The 12,266-nt window shown below is 34.6% G+C and overlaps 1 protein-coding gene across 1 annotated transcript in view; it reads right to left on the bottom strand.

Moving 5' to 3' along the window:
* The window catches only part of LOC107600229 (semaphorin-6B-like), a 133,381-nt gene that overhangs the window by 21,355 nt on the left and 99,760 nt on the right, over positions 1 to 12,266 (bottom strand). The window contains exons 9-10 of the mRNA XM_016292072.1: positions 9,428 to 9,516; positions 7,417 to 7,634 (exon numbers count right to left, since the gene is read on the bottom strand). Coding sequence (XP_016147558.1) covers positions 7,417 to 7,634; positions 9,428 to 9,516 — 307 coding nt within the window. The remainder of the gene's footprint in view (positions 1 to 7,416; positions 7,635 to 9,427; positions 9,517 to 12,266) is intronic.

Genomic DNA, 12,266 nt, shown 5'->3' on the forward strand with positions numbered 1-12,266 from the left:
TCCGTTTCTAATTTAAGCTCTTTTAAGTTTAAGTTTTTCATATAATATTTATATTTGATCTTATTTTAATTACCAAAAATATGACTTTATTTCTTCTGCGGCACATAAAAGAAGATATTTTGAAGAATGTTTGTAACCAAACAGTTTTGGTTCTCATTAACTTCCGTTATATGAAAACAACAACATCAAAACAATGTCAAAATCAAAGAGAAACGAAGCAGTTTGTTAACCAACGTTTTTCAAAATATATATTCTTTTGTGTTCCACGGTAAAAAGAAATTCACCGAGGTTTGGAACGACATTATGGTGAATAGATGATGAAAGAATTTTAATTGTTGGGTGAACCATGCAGCAAGAAAGCTCACTTATATATAAATTAACAAGTTATATTTTTTTTATCAGACACTGAAAAGAAAATGTTACTCAACCCAATGGAATCATTTAGGGGAAATCATTTTGATGCAAGCTTGAGTTTGAGACCATAGCTACATTATCCTGATGACAAGGATGTGCAAATGAGTCCTTCCACCTTCCACACGGTGACTAAATAAAACTGAAGCAGATAAGACAGCTCCAGAGCAATCATCGCATTCAGATATGATGAGGTCTGCTCATTCAATTCTAATCATTCCATTTCTGCTCAATTCCGCTCTAATATCCCCCACTAATAGATACACGGAAAATACGGGCTCTGATCTGTTACATATGGGCTATTGGTAATTGAAGGGCTTTGGGAATGAAGGGTCTCATTTGGAAAATTTGGAAAATGCGTGCAGATTGATGGACAGAGATGACGCAGTGGGCTTGGTGTTAATGGACTGATTTGGAGACGGGCCTGAGCCCGCCGCCTGCCGTGCTTATGGAGGACATCTGTGCCAAAGATTACACCAAATTAACAGAGATGTCACTGGATGGCACCTTCCTCTTCATCTCTTTACTGCGCTTCCCTGAGAAGCACAACCTTATAATTACCTCAACTATTTAAAAAGAATAAATGGAAAAACAATAATGTTCTAAAAGTGTCATTAGGGCACGGACACCTCTCTCATTTTACCTCAGCAGGTCACTAACAATGAAGGTGATTAAAAGAATAACGCAATGTTCCGACACACTGTGGCTTCGTTAGTAGTGTTTGCTGGTTACTGTTCATAATTAGAAGGATAGTTCAACCAAAAATGAAAACTCTGTCTTCATTTAGTCTCCCTCATGTTGCTTTGAATCTGCATGACTTACTTTCTTCTGCAGAATACAAATTAAGATATTTTGATGAATGTTATTTTAAAAACATTACTGGATCTAAACTTTTATTTAGCGAAGGTTATTTTTTGTATTTTTGTATTGTATTGTATAATTACCAAAAATGATTTAAAAATCAAATCAAATAAAAATGATGCAGCAAAACTGTTTCCAACATGGCTAATAATCAGAAATATTTCTTGAGCAGCAAAGCAGCATATTAGAATGATTTCTGAAAGATCATATGACACTGAAGACTGGAGCAATGATGAATTTGCATCACAGGAATAACTTACATTTTAAAATACGTTCAAACAGAAAACGTTTCTTTTAAATTGTAATAATATTTCACAATATTACTTTATTGTATTGTAATTTGATCAAATAAATGCAGCCTTGTGAGCATAAGAGAGAAAAAAAACCTTATGAAACTCCAAACTTTTCCTTCACAAAAGAGTTTTGTATGTGCGTTGCCATTGCAAGAACTGAGACGAATAGGAGCCATTTGGAGAACGCCTCTTAAGCCAATAAGCTGTCAGAAGTTTGTGGCCTCCTAATCCAGCCAATGAGCTGTCAGATACAGTGGTCTTGTAAACCTCAAGCTGGACAAACGAGCTCTACTTCCTCCCTGTTCTCTCTGGCTCTCGGCCCTGGTCACCTATCGTCCACTACTTTAAAGGCTTTCTGGCGCCGTGCCGCGGTGTAACTGCCCAGCCCAGTGGGCTTGAGGTGAACGGGCCAAGATCACCTCATCACACAAAGCTCTGCGGCAAAGCCTCTCATGGCCGTTTGAGACAGGACACCACGGGGGGCTGAGAAATGAGGTCTAAACGAGAAAAATGGACATGGCGCAAAGCAGGAGGAGCCTCATGCTGTTTGTACTTTGGCATAAAAGCTCAGCCATAACTCTAGAGTGAGTAACACAGCCAGACCACAGCACACAATAACTCTCCCTTCAGATGCTACTGCAAACTACTGTGAAAAATGAAGCATTTATGATATTTAAGGTAAGATATTTAAGAAACACATTTAAAACAACAGATAGCTTGGCTACAGTAAACAACTTAAGTTAAGCTAAAGAACTATATTACTTGCCAACTTTGTACTTTTTTGTACAATTGTATTTTTTATTCTGATTATTACTATTATTATTCCTATTTGAAAAATAATACTAGTCATAACTATAATATCATTTGGATTATTATTATTATTAATAATATCAAGAACAATAATAATAATAAACAATTCTTGGACCAAATCACACAGTTCATTAGCCTAATTGTAGGCTGTTGTTGATGGTTGCAAACAAACATACAAAATATTAATACATAAATATGGTCAATAATAACAATAACAACAACAACAACAACAATAATAATAATTTTTCACAAATAATATAATTTATTATCCTATGTATGGTTATATATTAACATATGGCTTATATATGGTCATATAATGGTCATATATGGTCAATAATAATAATATCAAATAATATACACAAATATTACTAAAGAAATCTGGCACTGTTCAACAACAACAACAATAATATGTGAATATATTACCATATGTATGGTTATATATTAATATATGGCTTATATATGGGTATTTAATAATAATAATAATAATAATAAAGTATTGAGAGACCGTTCAATACTACAACTTCGACTACTAATAATAACAATCAGATTTAATATTTCTTGAGCCAAACAATATACTTTATTATCCTAACTGTAGTATGTTGATTGTTACCAAGTAAAATCTAAATATTAATACAGAAATCGGCTAATGTTGTATAAATAATAATAATAATAATAAAGTATTGAGAGACCATTCAATACTACAACTTCTACTACTAATAATAACAATCAGATTAAATTTTTCTTGAGCCAAACAATATACTTATTATACAATATAATTATTATTATTATTGTTGTTGTTAATAATAGTAATAATGATAATGATTATTAAAAAGGCAGTATGCCAATAAAGGTTGTGCGTCAGAGTGATTTGTTATATGGCAAAGAGAGATTACCTGAAGTAAAATCACTGTTATTGACAGTCACTCGTGACTTATTGCGTTATTCTTCATTCACATGCAGAGAACAAAACATAAACCAAAAGCGGTCACAGTACACACATAAATAAGTGCATCTTTCACACGGTGAACACATTGTCCCCTCAAATGATGTCTAACTTCTCATTCATCTTTATCCCTTTCCTTTCTCAGCGGCTGTCCTATGATTTGCTCTTGAGAGCAGATACAACACCAAAAACATTCCCCTGGAAGCTGATGACGAAGCTCATTTTTATTCTAATCATACGAACACAATGAGAGGTAATCTAGTGAAAATGGCCCTCATCATCCGCCTGATGGACGGCAGTATATCATGCTGAACACTCACTCATCGTATGCTACCCGCGGAGCCTGTAGACTAGTGAGGGCTCTTACAGTGTGTTACGAGCTCTCGGGAACAACATTTGGGCTGGTTTTATGATGTACTTGACTGTTTATCCAGTTAGCTCAGCACAGCACAGCACAGAACAATTAATTCTCGTTCATAAGCCCATGAGCTCAGATTATCGGCTGGCCATCTCTTTTCCTCTCTTTGTCGCCGTAGCCCTTTATTTTTGGGTCTACAGTATGTAAATGTCGATTCTCTATTGGGAGTTATTTCAAGCCCTGTTGTTTCAAGAGTCGCGCTGCGCCAAAGCGCAATTCAATGTTGAATTCAACGTCAAATCTTTAGTTTTTTAGCTTGTTCCAGTGAACATTTATACTCCCAGGTATGCTGTGCCACTGTAAAAAAGCTCTGTGATACGACAAAGAGATATTTTACAGTTACTGCATGTGTCAATCATGGAGTATCTGGCACCCATTTCGAAATGTTGCAGCCTGTGGTAATGGTAATACATGATACTCTTGTAAAATAATCAGCATAAAGGATCAGCAAATGAGTTAGGACTAATGTTGCATCACATAATTACTATAGTACTGTCGAAATACCATATTAATACGCACAACTGTTTTATAATGCTTTTGAAAGAAGTCTCTTATGCTCAACAAGGCTGTATTTATTTGATTAAAAAATACAGTAAAAACAGTAATATAGTGAAATATTATTACAATCTAAAATAGCTGATTTCTGCTTGAATATATTTTAAAATGCAATTTATTTCTGTGATGCCAAGCTACATTTTCAGCATCATTACTCCAGTCGTCAGAAATCATTCTATGATGCTGATTTGCTGCTCAATAAATATTTATTATTATCAATGTTGAAAACAGTTGTGCTTTTTAATAATTCTGTGGGGAAAAGCCCTAATTTTATTTTTCAGGACACTTTTATGAATAAAAAGTATTTAAAATAATGTTGAAAAGAAAGTTAAAATTGTGAATCGAAAGCATTTATTTGAAATTGAAATATTTTGTAAAATTCTAAACTTTTTCTATCACTTTTAACTAATTTGATGCATCCTTGATAAATAAATGCATTCATTTATTTACAAAAACCAAATTAACAAAACCCGTTTGAAAGGTACCATGGCACAAGTTTAGATAAAAGTGTCTGACAAATGCAGAAATGTAAATAGACCATGCAATATAAATAGTACTGTAAAGTATCTCATAGAATACCATGGTATTTCCATCATAATAGTGTCTAAAACAGCTACTATGGTACATTTTGTGCAGGCTTCCCAGGCAGAAGCACATTTCTCTAAATGTATAGTTGTTTCTCTTTCTCTGACTCGCTCCCTTCGCACATTTTGACAGATGTCACAACTGTTACTGTAAACTACAGCACAATGTGAGCTGGCCATTTATGATCCTGAGTAAAGCAGATCAGTGTTTTGTCCATTGTTAAAATGTGTTTATGGCGTTTCTTAACATCTCCGATAACAGAATTTTAAACAGTCTTTCTCCCGAGACAATCAAACTCTCACGACTCTTCACTCCGTCTTTCTTCTGGAGAAAAAACAGGCCTTGTAGGCAGAATATCAAAAGAACAAAATCCAAATTGCCTTGAAATTGGATTCATTCGTGCTGCTCGGGTTCAAAACAGACTAATAAGAAGCGAAATCACAGAGGAGCGTGCGTACGTGCGTGTGTAGAACCGCTTTCCATTTCCCTTCAATTTAGTTACGTTTCATAATCTTTACACATTTACGGGGTGAATGTCACAAAAACATGCCCACATCATATTTCACCACCAACCCCAAAGGAAATTATATTTTACTTACAAAAAAGAGTATATTTTAAGATATTATTTTAATGACAGTTAAGAACTTTCTCCCTCATCACCTTAATGAAAAAAATCTCATTCTCATAACTGTGCGTGGATGTTTCATTCATTTTTGTGAAATTCTCATTATTGTCAATGGTGATTCTTATTAGATTACTATTACATAAAATATTACTATATCAGTTCAATTTTAACCAGTACATATTTTAAAAGCATCAACATATCATTGTATATAATTATGGTTATTTAATTACTGTACTTAGAATTCGATGAGAATTTGTTGGGAAAAATATACTTGACTGTCATAAAAAATGCAGAAAAATAAAATAAAATAATAAAATGAATCATTATTTCTCTTTATTTTAATTACTGTCACTAGATTTGAAAAAATTCATTATAATTATAGGAATTTGGTAGAAAAATATGACTACTTGACATGAAACTAAGAAAATAATTGCATAGCTAGACAGAATAAATAAATAAATATAAATAAGATAAATAAATAACTATATATATATTGTCGTCAGACCCCCTGGTCTCCCAGTCGGCACATCTAGAGGTGGTTCAACTGGCTAATATTAAACCTACAGAGGGTCTGGTAAGATCACACACAATTATATTGTGCTACAGATGATTGTTAAACTAAAAAATCTAGTGTAAATATATCTGCCCGATTGTAAAAATAAATGAGTTCTGATAATTAGTATCTGATAATTTATTAATATATTAAATGCTATTAATTATTTAATATAAGATATATAAATACGAGTAACTAATGTACAGTATAATCTTCCATTCAAAAGGTTGGTCTTAGTAAGATTTATTATAAATAAATTCATATTTTTCTTAAGCAAGCATTCATCAAATTGATCAGAAGTAACAGTTAAGACGTATAATTTTCCAAAGATTTCGATTTCAAATAAATGTTTTTTTTAGAACTTTCTAGTGCTATGAATCATGTTTTCAACAAATCAACATATTAGAATAATTTCTGAAGGACCATGTGACACTGAAGCCAGGAGTAATGGCTCCTGAAAATTCAGCTTGCCATAAAAAAAAAAAATAAAAAAAAAATAAATATATAAATATATATATATATATATATATATATATATATATATATATATATATATATATATATATAATTATTGTAATGAAAATATATAACATTAATGACATTTAAAAATAAATGTTTTTTATATTGTATTTCTAAAAATTTGGTGGGAAAAATATGTTTAATTGTCACGAAAATAATATCATATAGTAATAAACAAACTGTCAGGAGTATGGTTCTGGTTCAGGTGTGTCCCGTTCATTACCCTCGTTTAGTCGTGTATATAAACTGTTGTCTGTTCCTGGTTTCCTTTGTCCGGTGTTAACGTCAGTAATACGTGTGTGTGTGTCTCCTGCCTTCCCTGTGTTCCCCCTGTGTGGATTAATAAAGACTGTTCTTTGTGAAACTCTTGTCATCTCCTTGCTCCTCAACACAGCAGCAACGTGACACAAACAAACATTATTTTTTGCTGCAGGATATTACTGACATGAAAATAAACAAAATGAAATATATAATTATTATATCATTATTGTCATAAAATAAATAACTATATTTATGATCTTTAAAATAAACCTTTTCTTTCTTTTGGCTTTGGTGTGAAATGTGAACCAGGTAAGTTCTTAAAAAAATTCACTTTTACAGTGCCTTACAAATAATAGTAACCAGAGAGATCTGGGAATGTAAACTGATAAGACAATAAATGGTGCCAATATGATTTGAGGAAATAACCTTCTCAAAGGTTTTTGTCCTTATTTGCATCAGGGCTGTTGAATCACATTACTGTCTCATCTGCATTCATCATCATTCACTCACACAGATTGTTCCAATATAATGCAAATGATCACACCGTCCTCTTTAGGATGCCTCCTGTATGAGTGTGTGTACCTGTTGGAGGGTGTTGAGAAGACCCCCAGGATGACATCCCTGCCCTGCATGCGTATGATGGGGCTTGTGGACTGCAGCAGGTTGAAGTAGAAGTGCGAGTCTCCCGGGATCGAGCAGTTCAGACGCGCTTTCAGAAACGATGTCCACTGGCGCTCCAACACCCGCTGAGAGCCGCCCAAATCACCTTTACACACACGTGCCACGCGGGACACCATCACCTAATGCACGCACACACACACACACACACACACACACACATATTCAAAAAGAAAAGAGTTCAGTTTTTATTCCACACAGCCTCTATTCAGAGCTACAATCAAAGTGACTATTCACTGGAGAACTGCTTTTCAACATCACACTTCAATCGTGAGAATTCAGTTGTTTGACAATAGCGTAAAAACCTAAAGGGGCCATATGCTCTGCTCTATTGCATTTTATTATTTGTTTCTTTTAACAGTCCGATTATAAAGTTGGTTAAAGGTCCCATGGCATGAAAATTTCACTTTATGAGTTTTTTTAACATTAATATGAGTTCCCCTAGCCTGCCTATGGTCCCCCAAGTGGCTATAAATGGCGATAGGTGTAAACTGAGCCCTGGGTATCCTGCTTCGCCTTTGAGAAAATGAAAGCACAGATGGCCCAATCTGGAATCTTCCCTTTATGTTTATGTTCCCTTCATGTTTTTTTTTCCTCGAGAGACATCATGGCTTGCAAACGAGCGAAGCTTGGCAGTTGGCCCGCCTCTCTCCTCCTCATTAGCATTTAAAGCTACAGACACAGAAATGGCACGTCCTAAGGAAAGCTCATTGTGGGACTGGCTCGTAGTGGCTGAAATTCTGCACCAAGGCTGAATTTCGGGAAAGAGACTTCAGATACAGTACTAGGGACCACTTAGGCCTATATAAAAGCATCTAAATAGCAGCATGTCATGGGACCTTTAAGGCTTCTTGTGCCAAAAGTCGTCATAATTTAGTTTTGCCCAAACCATTTTCTCACTTTCATTTCAATTAAAGGAAATGGAGAAAACAATATTAGTTTGAAGAAAAAAGTCTTAATAATGGATTTGTTTATTACAAACATGCAGCTTTTCGCTTTACAAGATGGTAATTGATGGACTAGAGTGGTGTGGATTACTTGTGGATTATTGTGATGTTTTTATTAGCTCTTCATTCTGACGGCACCCATTCACTGCAGAGGATCCACTGGTGAGCAAGTGATATAATGCTACACTACATTAGAAAGTCTGTTCCAATGAAGAAACAAACTCATCTACATCTTGGATGGCCTAAGGATGAGTACATTTTCAGCAAATTTTCATTTTTGGGTAAACTACTCCTTTAAATTAAAAATACCATTGCTACCAGATCTTTACAGTACTGTACCTTTAATATGTCAATGTTAAAGTGTTATGATTGGCTGACCTCTGAGTAATGGGCGGCGCACTATCAAGTTTCTCAATACTGAATTGTCATTTATAGCTATTCATGGACAATCAAACTGTATATTAATGTGCAAGTTATGAGTGCGATAATACCACCTTGATTAATTATCAACATTAAGTGGTAAGAATGGACTGTTAGGGTCACTCATTTTTTAAGGATGCAATAAATTGATAAAAAGTTTATAAATTTATAATGTCACAAAAGATTCTTTTTCAAATAAATGTCATTCCTCTCAACTTTCTACTCAACAAAAAAAAAATCACAATTTCTACAAAAATATTATAATCAAATCACTATATTAGAATGATTTCTTAAAGATCATGTGACAGTGAAGAATGAAGTAATGATGCTAAAAATTCAGCTTTGCATCACAGAAATAAATGACTTTTTAAATCACATTCAAATAGAAACCTTTTAACTGTAATAATATTTCACATTTTTACTCTATTTTTAATCAAATAACTGCAGCCTTGGTGAGCAAAAGAGACTTCTTTCAAATACAGCAAATTTTACCAACCCCAAACTTTTGAACAGCAGCGTAAATCTCCGCCTGTATTTTTCTTTCTTACCTTCTCCAGGTAGTTGAACTCCATGGCCATCTCCCTGAAGAAGAAGTAGATATGAGGCCCCCATTCCACGGCGCTCACAAAATAAGGCTCTGTAAGACACACACACAAACACAGGCTTTAATTTTACAGTCTGAGGGCGTCCTATGGAGAAATTGCAGCTCAAATAAGTAAACACTCATCAGTCATTATAAAGACATTTCATCTGAACAAACAACATATGCACAGTCCCAGAGGGAGGCGGGGAGAGAAAGAGATATACAGCGAGAGAACTGAATGAGGCAGAGATAGTCCGCATAAAACATGCATGTCCTCTTAAATAAAGCAAAGAGAGTGAAGAGAGGACATTCGGAGGTCTTGGCCTCTCCTCTCTCTCTCCTTGAGCGGTATGTGTTTTAGAAAGCAGACGCAGGTCTTTGCAGCTCCATACGGGATGTTGGTCTCACTCCTTCAATGATTCTTTTATAGAGATATTCAACTCACAGCTCTCCAGTATTCAAAGTTCAAACAGAGAGCTCTAAATTACACACACATCCACCTATTCTCATCTGAATGAGGCTCTAAGAGCTCCGTGCAGTTTCCCGTTGTTACAAGGTCTCGCATATTTGTGAAAAAAATAATCCTATTTGGTTTTGTTAGCACTCTCGGTGTGTCTGGTGTGAAATCACACTCAGAATTCAGTGCTGTGAGCTGCGTCCTGAAACTATTTTGAAATCTACAAAACAAACCCCACTTCAGGATGACAGGTAGATTGCAGAGTGAGACAAATGCAATTCATTTTTACTAAACTGAAAAACGGACTTTAAAAGGAGTAATCCAGGTTAAGTGCAGCTTTTGCTCTATTGACGGTTTATGCGGTATGATGAACAGAAAATAAGTTTGACCTGTCCCTTGTTTGAATCCGTTTCTGTAGCACTAAAAATAATGTTTAAAATACACAAATATAGTGTTTCAACTTATGTTAGGACCAACTAAGCAACACTCTTAAAAATACATTTTCTAAATATGTTTTTTTCACAGTGATGCCACAGAAGAACCTTACAGCGAACAGTTCTTTTTTAGCGTGATGAACATTTTAATTTTCTGTTGTTACAAGGTCTCGCATATTTGTGAAAAAAATAATCCTATTTGGTTTTGTTAGCACTCTCGGTGTGTCTGGTGTGAAATCACACTCAGAATTCAGTGCTGTGAGCTGCGTCCTGAAACTATTTTGAAATCTACAAAACAAACCCCACTTCAGGATGACAGGTAGATTGCAGAGTGAGACAAATGCAATTCATTTTTACTAAACTGAAAAACGGACTTTAAAAGGAGTAATCCAGGTTAAGTGCAGCTTTTGCTCTATTGACGGTTTATGCGGTATGATGAACAGAAAATAAGTTTGACCTGTCCCTTGTTTGAATCCGTTTCTGTAGCACTAAAAATAATGTTTAAAATACACAAATATAGTGTTTCAACTTATGTTAGGACCAACTAAGCAACACTCTTAAAAATACATTTTCTAAATATGTTTTTTTCACAGTGATGCCACAGAAGAACCTTACAGCGAACAGTTCTTTTTTAGTGTGATGAACATTTAAATTAAATAAAAAGAACCTTTTTTTCACTATGAAGCACCTTTTGTGTGATGGAAAGGTTCTTTGGATGTTCTTAAAGGAACCATCAATGCCAATAAAGAACCTTTATTTTTAAGAGTAAGCCAGTGATACCATAGAAGGGCCATTTTTGGTTCCCCAAAGAACCTCTCAGTGAACAATTCCTGTAAATAACTGTTTTTTCTTAGTGTGAAGAACATTTTGAGATTCTAAAGATTTTTTTCCCCCCATAATAAAGAAGCTTTTGTGGAATTGAAAGTTTCCATGGATGTTAAAGGTTCTTCATGGAATCATCAATACTAATAAAGAAGCTTTATTTTTAAGAGTGTAGCTAAGAATGTCTGAGGATGGTCAGCTAGTCAACTAGACCAAAATGTTCCCATTTTTTATTGTAAAACATAGTTATTTAGCTTATTTCTGTGTTGAATATCTGTCAGTTGTACTATTGAAAGGCCATATTTAGTGCCCAAAATATCATGTTAAAACCGCTTCTGATTGTGTCTTGTTATTAGATATGAAACAGTCTAGGGCTTTTTAAAAAAATCAGACAATCCACTGATTATTTGATGTTGTTGCACTCCAAAAACCCTCAGTTTAAATGGGACTGGACCTTTGTTAACTCCTACAGGAGTATGTGTTTTAGAAAGCAGACGCAGGTCTTTGCAGCTCCATACGGGATGTTGGTCTCACTCCTTCAATGATTCTTTTATAGAGATATTCAACTCACAGCTCTCCAGTATTCAAAGTTCAAACAGAGAGCTCTAAATTACACACACATCCACCTATTCTCATCTGAATGAGGCTCTAAGAGCTCCGTGCAGTTTCCCGTTGTTACAAGGTCTCGCATATTTGTGAAAAAAATAATCCTATTTGGTTTTGTTAGCACTCTCGGTGTGTCTGGTGTGAAATCACACTCAGAATTCAGTGCTGTGAGCTGCGTCCTGAAACTATTTTGAAATCTACAAAACAAACCCCACTTCAGGATGACAGGTAGATTGCAGAGTGAGACAAATGCAATTCATTTTTACTAAACTGAAAAACGGACTTTAAAAGGAGTAATCCAGGTTAAGTGCAGCTTTTGCTCTATTGACGGTTTATGCGGTATGATGAACAGAAAATAAGTTTGACCTGTCCCTTGTTTGAATCCGTTTCTGTAGCACTAAAAATAATGTTTAAAATACACAAATATAGTGTTTCAACTTATGTTAGGACCAACTAAGCAACACTCTTAAAAATACATTTTCTAA

The sequence above is a fragment of the Sinocyclocheilus grahami genome, unplaced genomic scaffold, assembly GCF_001515645.1.
Source record: "Sinocyclocheilus grahami isolate Dianchi unplaced genomic scaffold, SAMN03320097.WGS_v1.1 scaffold280.1, whole genome shotgun sequence".
NCBI classification, from domain to species: Eukaryota; Metazoa; Chordata; class Actinopteri; order Cypriniformes; family Cyprinidae; genus Sinocyclocheilus; species Sinocyclocheilus grahami.